The sequence below is a fragment of the Chiloscyllium plagiosum genome, unplaced genomic scaffold (assembly GCF_037043375.1).
Source record: "Chiloscyllium plagiosum isolate Xiang-an unplaced genomic scaffold, Cpla_swu_hap1 HiC_scaffold_48, whole genome shotgun sequence".
NCBI lineage: Eukaryota > Metazoa > Chordata > Chondrichthyes > Orectolobiformes > Hemiscylliidae > Chiloscyllium > Chiloscyllium plagiosum.
The window spans coordinates 4,731,601-4,747,025 of NW_028270186.1; the positions used below are offsets into that span (position 1 = coordinate 4,731,601).

Consider the following 15,425-nt stretch of genomic DNA (forward strand, 5'->3'; position numbering starts at 1 on the left):
CACCATGTGCTTCCTTTGTCTGCACTTCTCCCTTTTAAAACTGCTGTTGTTTTGACTTTTTTTTCCGAAGTTCCAAAACAGTGCAACAGCATTTAAAACAGTAATTGCTGCTCCTGGAATTTGAGGAAATCACCTCCAGCACCTAAAATACCTCAAAAGAAGGAGCAGCTCTTACAGCCAGAAATTTTTCCCGTCCTCCATCTTGAATTACATCTGATGAAGTGTGCACTGAATAGAACATGAAACGTTGAAGCTTCCAATCCATCAAGTCGTACCGGTTACTTAACGAGAGACAGCGGTCAAGGAAGAGCCAGTTCTTTGCCACCTCTGCTCCAAGCTGCACAGAACACATTGTCTTGGGCTATCCTTCCTCATCTTGTTGCGGAGCACAGGTTTCTCTGGGTGCATTTGTGAGTGAATGCTTTTGTGCAGTTTGGGGTATTAGTTGATTCCAGCTGTTTTGAGCCAATGTTTGTTTTCCTGAGTGCTGAATGTACTCGACATGAGTGCCATGCCTGTTCTGTCCCCAGCCAGTGCCAGATCTGTTCAGTATTTCCGGTGCTTTCAGTTTACATTTTGGTGTTTTGTTGTGATGGAGCTGGTACAATCCTGTCGTACAGATCAGGTAGCATCGCTGCTGGTGTCCATCTCAGATTGTCCTCTGTTTCTTTTCCCAGGAGGCTGCTGCTGAAAGCACGGAGACCACTGATGTCCAGCAACCGGGGGCACTGGAGGAAGAGACTGTTCGGCACCTTGGCGGAGTGGAGCTGCAATGTGGCATCTGCATCAAGTGGTTCTCAGCAGAGACCTTTGGGCTCGATACTACGTATGTAACTCGGGCTGTGTGTGGGTCAGCGGGGTCAATTCAGATTTCAGCATTCCTCTGGGCTGCAAGAGAAGGAGATGCAGATATGACGCATTTGATTCTTGTGCCCTGACCTCATGTGTGGTGCACTTCCAGGCCTAGTTTTTCCCCTCCTCCAAAATCACCCTGGCCATTTGTAACTGGGTGAGTAAAGTGAAAATGTTTGCCTCAGCTGGACAGTCTGCTGCCAGGAGGAGAACTGAAATGTAGGCAAGCCAATGGAGACTTGAATTAAACCTTGACCAGGCTGCTATCAGGGGACTGTGCACACACCTGATGTCTGTATCACACACCGTGCTTTTCCAGCACCACACTCTCGACCCTGTAGCACACAAAAAGACACTGCAGGTGATACAGAGGAGTATGGTTCACAAGGATGGTACTGGAGTTGAAAGGGTGTAGTTAACTAGAAGCACTGAACACCCTTCCCCTATCTCTGCCTTATGGACACAGACACACAGATGAGTGATTTGTTAGACTTTGTCTTTGAATGGGTGTGAAAGAATGGACCTGGAGTAAACATTTCCAGTTGTGGGGAAGCTGACAGAGTCATGAAAAAATTCACTGGGATATTCCAGTTTCGCGAGTTTTTCTCTCAAGATGGTGAGAATGTGGCGTTCAGTGCCACAGGGAGTGTTTGAGTTGAAAAGTACAGGTCTGGTTGAGTTGGAAGCTGTGTAAACCACCAAAGAGGAAGCGATGGCAGGGGAAGGTGATGAGGTCTGATGTGGAATGGGCCTCAGGAGATTCCTGTGGAGCACAGGTGTCAGCATGAAATACTTGGGCCGAATGGCCTGTCTTTCTTTACACTTGGAATTGTAAAGTGGAAAAGGAAAATAGAGTTGGTGTGGGAAGGTGTCTCCAAACCCATCCCCCCCACCTCCACCAAACTCCTGAAAGAAACAATCCGTATCCTCCACCACTCTTCCGTTGCAATCGGCTGGAAAGGAGGATAGGGTGTCTTCAGATGATACTTGGGACCCCTGGCTTTGTTAAGGTTAGCTCATGATATGACTATCATTGGTGATCCATCCCTGATTACCTTGGAGATGGTGTTGGTGAGTGACTGTCTTGAATGCAACTTGTTGTCTCACAGGGCCATTTCAAAGTCACAAGTCAACACAAAGTGCTTTGGATCTGGAGTCACAAATGGCCCAGAAGAGTAAGGATGGTAGATGTGTTGCTGGAAAAGCACAGCCGGTCAGGCAGCGTCTGAGGAGCAGGAGAATTGACGTTTCGGGCACAAGCCCCTTAATCAGGAATGAGCCTAACTCCTGATGAAGGGCTTCTGCCCGAAATGTCAATTCTCCTGCTCCTCAGACGCTGCCTGACCGGCTGTGCTTTTCCAGCAATACACTCTTCAACTCTGATCTCCAGTCCTTGCTTTCCCCTGAGAATGGTAGATGTCCTACCCCAAAGGACAAAGTTGAGGCAGGCGTGTCTTTGCCATGCTCAATGTCATTTGGGATCATGGTCGTCTTTCTTGGGATTGGCTTTTGAATTCCAGATGTGTTTTTAGGAATTGAAACTGATAAATGAATTATCCCCAGATTGAATTTAAACTGCTGCAGCTCGGGTGTCTGGATTACTTGTCCAGTGACCACCTTTCTCCCCACATTTAACACATCTTCCAGGAGGGACGTGAGAGAACCAAATGGGGTTTTACAGCAAGCCTAATGTGGGCTCTATGACTGAGCGCAGCATGTTAATGCAGGTTTGGGTTTTACCTTTGGAATACAGAGGGGTCTCCACTTTACAAATGTTCAAACTATTCATGCCCATACTTAGGAATGTGATCCCATGCAGGGGTGCAATTTTGAAGACAAAGCAACATTTCCTGTACTTCGGTATTGGCTGTGCGTATAAATTGCCTTATGAACGGACTCGAGACAGAATCCATTTGCAAATCTCCCAGCTGTCTGGGATGTTTAAATATTCATCAAGTGATGACCTGAAATTCTCAAATCCCTTCACCTTACACTGACTGAACTGCCAGTGTAGGTTTGTTGTGAATGTTTAGGTGGTGTGTGTTAGTGGATGGTTTATTGTTGTGAATGTTTAGGTGGTGTGTGTTGGTGGATGGTTTATTGTTGTGAATGTTTAGGTGGTGTGTGTCGGTGGATGGTTTATTGTTGTGAATGTTTAGGTGGTGTGTGTTGGTGGATGGTTTATTATTGTGAATGTTTAGGTGGTGTGTGTTAGTGGATGGTTTATTGTTGTGAATGTTTAGGTGGTGTGTGTTAGTGGATGGTTTATTGTTGTGAATGTTTAGGTGGTGTGTGTTAGTGGATGGTTTATTGTTGTGAATGTTTAGGTGGTGTGTGTTGGTGGATGGTTTATTGTTGTGAATGTTTAGGTGGTGTGTGTTGGTGGATGGTTTATTGTTGTGAATGTTTAGGTGGTGTGTGTTAGTGGATGGTTTATTGTTGTAAATGTTTAGGTGGTGTGTGTTGGTGGATGGTTTATTATTGTGAATGTTTAGGTGGTGTGTGTTGGTGGATGGTTTATTGTTGTGAATGTTTAGGTGGTGTGTGTCGGTGGATGGTTTATTGTTGTGAATGTTTAGGTGGTGTGTGTTGGTGGATGGTTTATTGTTGTGAATGTTTAGGTGGTGTGTGTTAGTGGATGGTTTATTGTTGTGAATGTTTAGGTGGTGTGTGTTGGTGGATGGTTTATTGTTGTGAATGTTTAGGTGGTGTGTGTTGGTGGATGGTTTATTGTTGTGAATGTTTAGGTGGTGTGTGTTAGTAGATGGTTTATTGTTGTGAATGTTTAGGTGGTGTGTGTTGGTGGATGGTTTATTGTTGTGAATGTTTAGGTGGTGTGTGTTGGTGGATGGTTTATTGTTGTGAATGTTTAGGTGGTGTGTGTTGGTGGATGGTTTATTGTTGTGAATGTTTAGGTGGTGTGTGTTAGTGGATGGTTTATTGTTGTGAATGTTTAGGTGGTGTGTGTTGGTGGATGGTTTATTGTTGTGAATGTTTAGGTGGTGTGTGTTGGTGGATGGTTTATTGTTGTGAATGTTTAGGTGGTGTGTGTTAGTAGATGGTTTATTGTTGTGAATGTTTAGGTGGTGTGTGTTGGTGGATGGTTTATTATTGTGAATGTTTAGGTGGTGTGTGTTGGTGGATGGTTTATTGTTGTGAATGTTTAGGTGGTGTGTGTCGGTGGATGGTTTATTGTTGTGAATGTTTAGGTGGTGTGTGTTGGTGGATGGTTTATTGTTGTGAATGTTTAGGTGGTGTGTGTTGGTGGATGGTTTATTGTTGTGAATGTTTAGGTGGTGTGTGTTAGTGGATGGTTTATTGTTGTAAATGTTTAGGTGGTGTGTGTTAGTGGATGGTTTATTGTTGTAAATGTTTAGGTGGTGTGTGTCGGTGGATGGTTTATTGTTGTGAATGTTTAGGTGGTGTGTGTTGGTGGATGGTTTATTGTTGTGAATGTTTAGGTGGTGTGTGTCGGTGGATGGTTTATTGTTGTGAATGTTTAGGTGGTGTGTGTCGGTGGATGGTTTATTGTTGTGAATGTTTAGGTGGTGTGTGTTGGTGGATGGTTTATTGTTGTGAATGTTTAGGTGGTGTGTGTTAGTGGATGGTTTATTGTTGTAAATGTTTAGGTGGTGTGTGTTAGTGGATGGTTTATTGTTGTGAATGTTTAGGTGGTGTGTGTTGGTGGATGGTTTATTGTTGTGAATGTTTAGGTGGTGTGTGTTGGTGGATGGTTTATTGTTGTGAATGTTTAGGTGGTGTGTGTCGGTGGATGGTTTATTATTGTGAATGTTTAGGTGGTGTGTGTTAGTGGATGGTTTATTGTTGTAAATGTTTAGGTGGTGTGTGTTAGTGGATGGTTTATTGTTGTGAATGTTTAGGTGGTGTGTGTTGGTGGATGGTTTATTGTTGTGAATGTTTAGGTGGTGTGTGTTAGTGGATGGTTTATTGTTGTGAATGTTTAGGTGGTGTGTGTTGGTGGATGGTTTATTGTTGTGAATGTTTAGGTGGTGTGTGTTGGTGGATGGTTTATTGTTGTGATTGTTTAGGTGGTGTGTGTTGGTGGATGGTTTATTGTTGTGAATGTTTAGGTGGTGTGTGTTGGAGGATGGTTTATTGTTGTGAATGTTTAGGTGGTGTGTGTTGGTGGATGGTTTATTGTTGTGAATGTTTAGGTGGTGTGTGTTGGTGGATGGTTTATTGTTGTGAATGTTTAGGTGGTGTGTGTTGGTGGATGGTTTATTGTTGTGAATGTTTAGGTGGTGTGTGTTAGTGGATGGTTTATTATTGTGAATGTTTAGGTGGTGTGTGTTGGTGGATGGTTTATTGTTGTGAATGTTTAGGTGGTGTGTGTTGGTGGATGGTTTATTGTTGTGAATGTTTAGGTGGTGTGTGTTGGTGGATGGTTTATTATTGTGAATGTTTAGGTGGTGTGTGTCGGTGGATGGTTTATTATTGTGAATGTTTAGGTGGTGTGTGTTGGTGGATGGTTTATTGTTGTGAATGTTTAGGTGGTGTGTGTTGGTGGATGGTTTATTATTGTGAATGTTTAGGTGGTGTGTGTCGGTGGATGGTTTATTATTGTGAATGTTTAGGTGGTGTGTGTTAGTGGATGGTTTATTGTTGTGAATGTTTAGGTGGTGTGTGTTGGTGGATGGTTTATTGTTGTAAATGTTTAGGTGGTGTGTGTTAGTGGATGGTTTATTATTGTGAATGTTTAGGTGGTGTGTGTTAGTGGATGGTTTATTGTTGTGAATGTTTAGGTGGTGTGTGTTGGTGGATGGTTTATTGTTGTGAATGTTTACGTGGTGTGTATGTTAGTGGATGGTTTATTGTTGTGAATGTTTAGGTGGTGTGTGTTGGTGGATGGTTTATTGTTGTGAATGTTTAGGTGGTGTGTGTTGGTGGATGGTTTATTGTTGTGAATGTTTAGGTGGTGTGTGTTGGTGGATGGTTTATTGTTGTGAATGTTTAGGTGGTGTGTGTTAGTGGATGGTTTATTGTTGTGAATGTTTAGGTGGTGTGTGTCGGTGGATGGTTTATTATTGTGAATGTTTAGGTGGTGTGTGTTGGTGGATGGTTTATTGTTGTGAATGTTTAGGTGGTGTGTGTCGGTGGATGGTTTATTGTTGTGAATGTTTAGGTGGTGTGTGTTGGTGGATGGTTTATTGTTGTGAATGTTTAGGTGGTGTGTGTTGGTGGATGGTTTATTGTTGTGAATGTTTAGGTGGTGTGTGTTGGTGGATGGTTTATTGTTGTGAATGTTTAGGTGGTGTGTGTTGGTGGATGGTTTATTGTTGTGAATGTTTAGGTGGTGTGTGTTAGTGGATGGTTTATTGTTGTGAATGTTTAGGTGGTGTGTGTCGGTGGATGGTTTATTGTTGTGAATGTTTAGGTGGTGTGTGTTGGTGGATGGTTTATTGTTGTGAATGTTTAGGTGGTGTGTGTCGGTGGATGGTTTATTGTTGTGAATGTTTAGGTGGTGTGTGTTGGTGGATGGTTTATTGTTGTGAATGTTTAGGTGGTGTGTGTTGGTGGATGGTTTATTGTTGTGAATGTTTAGGTGGTGTGTGTTGGTGGATGGTTTATTGTGAATGTTTAGGTGGTGTGTGTTGGTGGATGGTTTATTGTTGTGAATGTTTAGGTGGTGTGTGTTGGTGGATGGTTTATTGTTGTGAATGTTTAGGTGGTGTGTGTTAGTGGATGGTTTATTGTTGTGAATGTTTAGGTGGTGTGTGTTGGTGGATGGTTTATTGTTGTGAATGTTTAGGTGGTGTGTGTCGGTGGATGGTTTATTGTTGTGAATGTTTAGGTGGTGTGTGTTAGTGGATGGTTTATTGTTGTAAATGTTTAGGTGGTGTGTGTTAGTGGATGGTTTATTGTTGTGAATGTTTAGGTGGTGTGTGTCGGTGGATGGTTTATTGTTGTAAATGTTTAGGTGGTGTGTGTTAGTGGATGGTTTATTGTTGTAAATGTTTAGGTGGTGTGTGTTAGTGGATGGTTTATTGTTGTGAATGTTTAGGTGGTGTGTGTTAGTGGATGGTTTATTGTTGTGAATGTTTAGGTGGTGTGTGTCGGTGGATGGTTTATTGTTGTAAATGTTTAGGTGGTGTGTGTTAGTGGATGGTTTATTGTTGTGAATGTTTAGGTGGTGTGTGTTGGTGGATGGTTTATTGTTGTGAATGTTTAGGTGGTGTGTGTCGGTGGATGGTTTATTGTTGTGAATGTTTAGGTGGTGTGTGTTGGTGGATGGTTTATTGTTGTGAATGTTTAGGTGGTGTGTGTTGGTGGATGGTTTATTGTTGTGAATGTTTAGGTGGTGTGTGTCGGTGGATGGTTTATTGTTGTGAATGTTTAGGTGGTGTGTGTTGGTGGATGGTTTATTGTTGTGAATGTTTAGGTGGTGTGTGTCGGTGGATGGTTTATTGTTGTAAATGTTTAGGTGGTGTGTGTTAGTGGATGGTTTATTGTTGTAAATGTTTAGGTGGTGTGTGTTAGTGGATGGTTTATTGTTGTGAATGTTTAGGTGGTGTGTGTCGGTGGATGGTTTATTGTTGTAAATGTTTAGGTGGTGTGTGTTGGTGGATGGTTTATTATTGTGAATGTTTAGGTGGTGTGTGTTAGTGGATGGTTTATTGTTGTGAATGTTTAGGTGGTGTGTGTTAGTGGATGGTTTATTATTGTGAATGTTTAGGTGGTGTGTGTTGGTGGATGGTTTATTATTGTGAATGTTTAGGTGGTGTGTGTTAGTGGATGGTTTATTGTTGTGAATGTTTAGGTGGTGTGTGTTAGTGGATGGTTTATTGTTGTGAATGTTTAGGTGGTGTGTGTTAGTGGATGGTTTATTATTGTGAATGTTTAGGTGGTGTGTGTTGGTGGATGGTTTATTATTGTGAATGTTTAGGTGGTGTGTGTCAGTGGATGGTGTATTGTTGTGAATGTTTAGGTGGTGTGTGTTGGTGGATGGTTTATTGTTGTGAATGTTTAGGTGGTGTGTGTTGGTCGATGGTTTATTGTTGTGAATGTTTAGGTGGTGTGTGTCGGTGGATGGTTTATTATTGTGAATGTTTAGGTGGTGTGTGTCGGTGGATGGTTTATTGTTGTGAATGTTTAGGTGGTGTGTGTTAGTGGATGGTTTATTATTGTGAATGTTTAGGTGGTGTGTGTTAGTGGATGGTTTATTGTTGTGAATGTTTAGGTGGTGTGTGTTAGTGGATGGTTTATTATTGTGAATGTTTAGGTGGTGTGTGTTGGTGGATGGTTTATTATTGTGAATGTTTAGGTGGTGTGTGTCGGTGGATGGTTTATTGTTGTGAATGTTTAGGTGGTGTATGTTGGTGGATGGTTTATTGTTGTGAATGTTTAGGTGGTGTGTGTTGGTGGATGGTTTATTGTTGTGAATGTTTAGGTGGTGTGTGTTAGTGGATGGTTTATTGTTGTAAATGTTTAGGTGGTGTATGTTGGTGGATGGTTTATTGTTCTGATTGCTACCCTTTGTTGTTCACAGCTCATGCCTTCCATTCATGACCAACTACATCTTCCACTGCAACATTTGTCACCACAGCGGGAACACGTACTTCCTCCGAAAACAAGCCAGTAAGTTTGCTCATCGTGCCAAGGGTCCTGTGTTGGTGGTCTGAGTACATTTTGTGAAAATGTTACAATGAGATGTGGTGACTCTGTATTGTAAAGGCAGCTGGCGATGATTGATTTTGTTTGCTGGGTGTGTTTTGTGGACTCACATCTCAAACAATTGCGCAAGTACAAGAGCTTGATTTTTAATATAAGTTTCAAACTCCCAACCCCACTGATTATGTGCTCCTCGTGTTTGTCTGTCCACTTCATGCACCAGTGTGTGACCATCAGCTGTTTGCTGCTTTGATTTGGTCTTGGGCATTCCTGCCAACAGACCAACTTGAATTTCAAGTTAAGCAGTTCATCTTTTCCGGCTCGATCAAGTCCTCGTCAGCACCTCGGTTCGATCTTATCATCAGCAGTGAGCAGTACAAACCTTTCAGTTTCAGAAGCTGATACATTTTCTCTTCACTCCAGAGTTTGGAGAGTTGAATTGAGACCGATCCTGGTGTCAGTCCTCCAGCCTTGGAAATTAAAGGGGAAAGTACTGGAGGAATTCAGCAGGTCAGCAGCATCTGTGGAGAGTGAAGGTTTCACCCTGATGTGACTTTTCAGTACTTCTACTGAAGGGACTCCCCTGGGTGTGCTGACCAATATTTATCCTTCAGTCAGCATGGTTGAAACTGGTTTGCTGATCCCTTTCCATTGCTGTTTCTGGGAGCGCTGCTGTTTGGGAATTGTTTGCTGCAACTGGGAATACGGTTCAGAGCAAATTCACTGTTAGAGAAGATACAGTATACATGCACGTCTTATCTTTGCCTGCAGATTTAAAGGAAATGTGTCTGACCGGCCTTGCGAATCTAACCTGGCGTTCTCGGACTCAGGATGAACATCCCAAAACCATGTTCTCGAAGGATAAGGTAGGATTCAGCTGACCAGAGATCTGAAAGTTTATCTGGGTTCGAGGAGCTAGGTAGCCTTCTCCTGTACTCTCTCCAGGCAGGAAGCATTGCCCTGCTTGTCTGACATCTGCTGTTGATGCTGTGTCATTGGACAGAACAAAAATGAACATGGCTGCTTGCCCTTGAGTTTTTGAATTGTTTAAATCTGCCTGACTTTGATGTAATGATCTAGAATCCAGTCAAGTAGCCTACATGATTGGCGTATCAGTCAATAATGTGCCCCGTCTCCAAGCTGTGCTGGAACAACTCACCAAAACTCATTCAAAAGCACCTTCCAAACCTATGAGCTCTCCATTCTAGAGGGGGCAATGGCAGCAGATATATGGGCACCTGCAAGTTCCCCTTCAAGCCACTCCTCATCCTGAATGAGAAAAATATCACTGTGTCTTCAGTGTTCCTGGGTCAAAGTCCCTTTCCAGCAGTAATCTAGGTCTTTGTACACCCTAATAACTGCAGTGGTTCAAAGGAAGCAGCTCAGCACAATCTCCTCAAGTGCACTTGAGGGTGGGTGATAAATGCTGGCCCAGCCAGTGATGGCCATGCATGAATATCTTTTAAAAAGCAAAATGCATCACATCAGAGCCGCTGTATCACTTGTGCATTTGTGTCTCCTGGCCTGAGGCTGTGGGGTTTGGGGCTGGGGTGGGGGAGCTTGTCCCAGAATGGTCTTTGGACCCAGAGTGGGACATGTCTCCAAAATCAGCAATGGAGCACAGACTGTGTGATTGCTGCAGTCATCTGTCTCAGCTCTGAGCAAGGGTTGGATTCAGGTCCGGATGGATTCACAACAGCAGGGAACGGCCAAGTACTGGCAACAGAGGCTGGCCAGCTAAGTACACTTGTAAATTGTGTCCTTGGTCATTTTGTTATCTGGACGCCAGTGTTTACATTGAAATTACCAGAGCTGGCTGATACGGAACACGATTTAAAACCGGTTTGGATAGGGACAGAAATACGAAAGGTTTGGAGGGATTTGGGCCAAACCCAGGCAAGTGGAACCAGTTTAGTTTGGATCGAGGGGTCTGATTCCCTACAAATGAGTCGATGACTAACCAGCACAACTGAAATTGCTGCAGAAGGGCCTGCAGTTCCTCAGACTGTGCCTCTGAGGATAAGGAAGACACTTACGGTGAGCTGGGGCTGGGTTCCCAAAATGAAGAAATGACGAGGGAGACCATGCGACCATTGCGTTCCTGTGCGATCCCACATTATAAGAGAATGGTGTAATAGCAGCACCATTCCAACCAATGACACCACAATCATGTGATACCCAATATGTGGAAGGAAAGTTCACGTTCTACATATAATGGTCGAAAGTCTTCAATAGTGTTATAGCCAATTCACGTCGATGAAAGATGCATTGTGGCAGAACCGTCTGTACTTCTGTTAAGCTCCTATTGCTGACATTGCTTGCACTCAAGTGTCCCTCCCTCCCAACTTCAACAGTATTGTGGTCCTCCAAATGCTGGCACTATCAGTAATGATTACATGCATTCACACTGCACATTTAAAACTGAGGTCACCCTGAGGAACCTAAACGCTAGGTCATCGAGAGCACTCTTCAAGGCAGGGAGAGAGGCGGAGACACTTAAACATGGAAATTGTAAATAATCCAGTGATTAAAGTTGGGGATATCCATGAGCTAAAAATGACCACAACACACACATGTCAATGGGGTACAAGCCGACAGGAAGTAGAAGCAAGGGGCTGCAATTTGTGAGATTTAAACTTGCAATTTGCATTGCTGGGTCTACAATTCTGATTGAACTGGGAGCAGAAGGACACAGGAGAGCAAGGGATGACCCCACAAGTTACCTCCTTCCTCTCATTGCTACTTTCCCCCTGCCTTCCTCCAGACAGCCCAATCCTTCCTCTCCTTGCACACCTCCTGCCTCCCTATCCCAGGGTTCTGGGACACCACTTTGAATAATTTTGCCTTTTGAAAATAGCTACGCAATGTAAGCAGCTACCTTTGGAAAGAGTAATGGTGGCAGGGGGATAGGCAAGGTGCCCAACCTACTCCTGAAACACTCTCTGCTGTCAAGACCCAGCAAGTTACAGTTAGCTTTTCTGGCAACATGGGCATGTGATAAGATTATAAATCCTCTGTAGTGTTCATTATTTATTTCTTGTGTGTCACGATGAATGATATGAGGCTTCACTTAAAACCCCTGTTCTTGCATCTGGCCCTGTTATTTTCTGCAGGATATTATACCTTTCATTGACAAATATTGGGAATGTTTAACGACTCGACAGCGACCTAGCAAGATCACTTGGCCAAACAACATTGTGAAGACCATGGTGAGTGCATTCTCCACTGAATGCAATCTTATTTGTGGCTGGAGTTTAGTTTTGTAAAATACGATGAGTGTTGTGACCTGGTACTGAAACATTATTGTCGTATTTCAACAGTGAAGGTTAAGGTGTGTATCTGATCGTGGAGCAATACTGTGTGGTTACTGGGATCTCAGTTGTGCTGACTGTTGAGAAGTACTTGTGTTATTTCCATTTGAGCTGCAGTGAAGCTCAGTCGGGCAGTTTTACTCTTGGGGGCACAGCACTGCACTGCAGAAAGGACATCTGGCTGTGCTCATAGTGTGGCCCATGGGGTGTGTGACAACAAAGCATTCCAAACCAGTTGGATCCTACTCCAGAAGCAAGCCCTCCGAATTCCAGACTGATACTCCAGTGTTGTACTGAGGGAGTGCTGTGCTGTTCGGAGGCGGGTGGGAGACATCAAACCCATGGCCCTTTTTGCCCTCTAGATCAGAGGTACAATGACTTGATTTTGAACAAGAGGGGAGGAGTTGAAGCAGTTCTTGTTTAGTGGTGTATTATCTGGAACAATAGGAAGCCTTTAAATTGTGCCTTGGAATAGCACATTCCTCTTTTGTACTTGTGGCACAGACTTGCAAATGGAAATGAAGGGGCTGTCTAATGGTGTGACCTTGTGCATTGTCCACCCTCTTTCTCCACCCTGTAGTCCTACAGCACAGAGACATATCCTTTGGCCTGAAATGGTCCATGCTGACCAAAATGTCCATCAACGCTCACACCATTTCCCTGCACTTGGCCCATATCCTTCTAATCCTCTCCTGTCCATGTATTTGTCCAAATGCCTTTTAAATGTTGTTAATGTACCCAACCTTTGTATTCCTCTGAAATTTCAGACCAAAGAGCGGGATGTGTTTCTGGTCAAGGAGAATCCCGATCCAGGCAGCAAGGATCCTCAGGAAGACTACCCCAAGTTTGGCTTGCTCGACCAGGTAAGAGGCTAGCTTATGTCTAAGAGAACAAGAGAGATACTGTGTAGCACATTGGCTCAGTGGTTAACAAGGCTACTAAACATCACCCAGGACCCAGGTTCGATTCCAGCCTCAGGCGACTGCTTGTGTGCAGTTTGCACATTCTTCCCATGTCTTCATGGGTTTCCTCCGGGTGCTCAGGTTTCTCCCTATAGTCCAAAGATGTGCAGGTTAGGTGGGCTGGGACATTCCCCTGTAGTATTCAGGGATGTGTGGTTTGGCTGGATTTCCCATTGGAAATGCAGGATTACACAGAGAGGGCAGAGTTGGGATGTGTCTCGAGGGGATGCTGTATGGAGGGTTGGTGTGGACTTGATGGGCTAAAGGCCTCGTTCCACACTGTAGGGATTCGATGAGTGGAGCACACTCTTAAAGCAGTGTCAGTATTCAGAGCAGTGATGCCATGTTAGCCTGACATTTAGACTGCAACAACATGGAGTTCTACCCCCCCCCTTACTTGTAAGACTGATGGCATCCAGCATGAGAAAGGATATTCTTGAGGCAGGAATGAGGTTGGCAGGTTGTTCAGCAAGAGTGATTCATGGAGCGAATCCCCTTTGTCCAAACTTGCAAAGAATGGTGGGTCATCACATTGAAACGCACGCAGTTACTGGAGGGTGAGATGTGGTGGATTTTCAAAGGCTGTCGAACTCACGAAGGAGAAACCTAGAACAGTACGCTGTCATCTCACGGTTAGGCAGTCAGCCCTATCATACTGAAATGTGCAGTCAGTTGCGTGGCTTTGGAATTGTCTAACCCGGACAGCAGGAGCTGCTCAGATGTTGAGTGTAAGAGTGAGATCAACAGTCATTTGGTACTTCGATGGGGGGTGCTGAGAGCTATGGTGAGGAACTGGGAAAGTGAGGTTAATATAGAAATTCAATAAGGATCTTAGTAAAGCAATGCTGCTGGCTGAGAGGGTTCCATAGGATGCTACTCTTCAGCAGTTCACAGAACACCCGAAGTAGGAGGTGGCGTTCAGAGCTGGGCACCAGGGCAGGCAACTGTTGGGAATTAAACTGTAATCATTGGGTATCAAGTCAGTAGGAATAACCTTAAACTGATTGCTTCAAATATCAGTTTTAAAAAACAGTTAGATAGACTATGAAAGTTCAAACACTCCGACAAATGGCTTTTTTTATGTTTTGTCTTTTACAGGTGTGAGTGCTTTGTGGTTTTTTTTTTATGAGTGAATTGATATTTAACTATCTCCCATATTGATGTATCCTTCAGTTGTGTAATCTGTGCTGCGACTTTACTCTTTGGTCACGAAACATTGATGTATTAGCCATAAATGTTCAATGGAGGAAGAAGACCATGAACAATAGAAATTGTACAAATATTTAGTTTGAGAGCTATTGCCTTACAGAAGAGTATTCTGAATTTTATTCCCTCATGACCAATTGTCCTTGGTCAGTGTTTCAAGCAGACCCGCACCATTTTAATAACCATCTTCAATAATGTCATGGAATAATCCCCACTTGCCTGGATGGTGCAGCTGCAGCAACACCTTCCAGAGCAAAGCAGCCCACTTGATGAGCACCACATCCACAGGCAGCCACTTCCTCCACCACTAACTTTCTGTAGCAACAGTGTGTACCATGTACAAGATGCACTGCAGAAATACACCACGGCTCCTGAGACAGCAGCCTCTCAACCCAAAATCTCTACTGTCTAGCAGATCATGGCAGCATATATATTGGAAAATTCCCCTCCAAGCCACTCACCTTCCTGACTTGGAAATGTATCGCCGTTCCTTCACTGGTGCTGGGTCAAAATCTTGGAATTCCCTCCCTAAGGGCATTGTGGGATTACCAACTGTGGTACAAGAAAGCAGCTAACTACCACCATGTCAAGGGGCATCTAGGGATGGGCAATATATGCTGGGCCCAGTCAGCGATGCCCTCGTCCCATGAATTAATCAAAAAAAAACCTTAGCATCCATCTCATGGACTCTTGTTGATTTTGCCTGACTCTGCATTGCTTCGGTTAAAGTGTTGCCGAAACTCTTATCAATGCTCGTGTACCTTCAGTATTGATCATTCCAGTGAATGTTTGACTGGCCTCTCCCATATTCTACAGAACTGACATGATCCAAACCCACAGCTGAACAAGTCCTGCTCACCTGTCATCCCTGTGGTTGCTGACTGACACTTCCTCCCCATCATTACAAGCTCTGTAGTGACCGCTGACATTTAAAGAGAAACTTTAGAGAAAATCCCACAGGAAGAATAAAATCACAAGGATTCAGGTTTAAAATAATGCCTTTTATTTCCCACAAAACACATGAAGGGACTGCGACAGTACTAACATGAGTACTAACACTTGGCATCAGAAAACATCTTGAAACCTGCTGACATGTACATTGACGAGAAACTTTCTTTTCTGAATGTTATCTTTTACCCACTCCCGCTAAAAGTGACACCAAATGAGTTTGACACAGATCTCAAAGAGAGAGTTCTCATCCATGTTTGTCAAATCCCTCCATGGCATCAGCCCTCATGACCTCCACACTTAAAAATGACTCCCAAAAAATAATTCTCTGCAGCTATCAGAAGCTTCCACCTCAGGAATAAAAACAGCTGAAGTGAAATAATGATGCACTTTAGTTTTCACATAGAATGTTGAGATCTACCATGGAACCTCCCAGTTCAAGAGAAGGCCTTTAGATCTTTCATTCCTCGAGCCGCACAGTCACATGCTTGAACTCTGAATGTTGTGTTTTGCTAAC

The 15,425-nt window shown here is 43.6% G+C and overlaps 1 protein-coding gene across 4 annotated transcripts in view; it reads left to right on the forward strand.

The window, feature by feature from the left end:
* Positions 1-15,425, forward strand: part of ash2l (ash2 like, histone lysine methyltransferase complex subunit) — a 63,317-nt gene that overhangs the window by 25,133 nt on the left and 22,759 nt on the right. For all 4 annotated transcript variants that reach the window (XM_087984410.1, XM_087984412.1, XM_087984411.1 and 1 more), the window contains exons 3-7: positions 678-826; positions 8,360-8,448; positions 9,253-9,347; positions 11,595-11,690; positions 12,560-12,655. In XM_087984410.1, the coding sequence (XP_087840536.1) occupies positions 678-826; positions 8,360-8,448; positions 9,253-9,347; positions 11,595-11,690; positions 12,560-12,655 (525 nt within the window). The remainder of the gene's footprint in view (positions 1-677; positions 827-8,359; positions 8,449-9,252; positions 9,348-11,594; positions 11,691-12,559; positions 12,656-15,425) is intronic.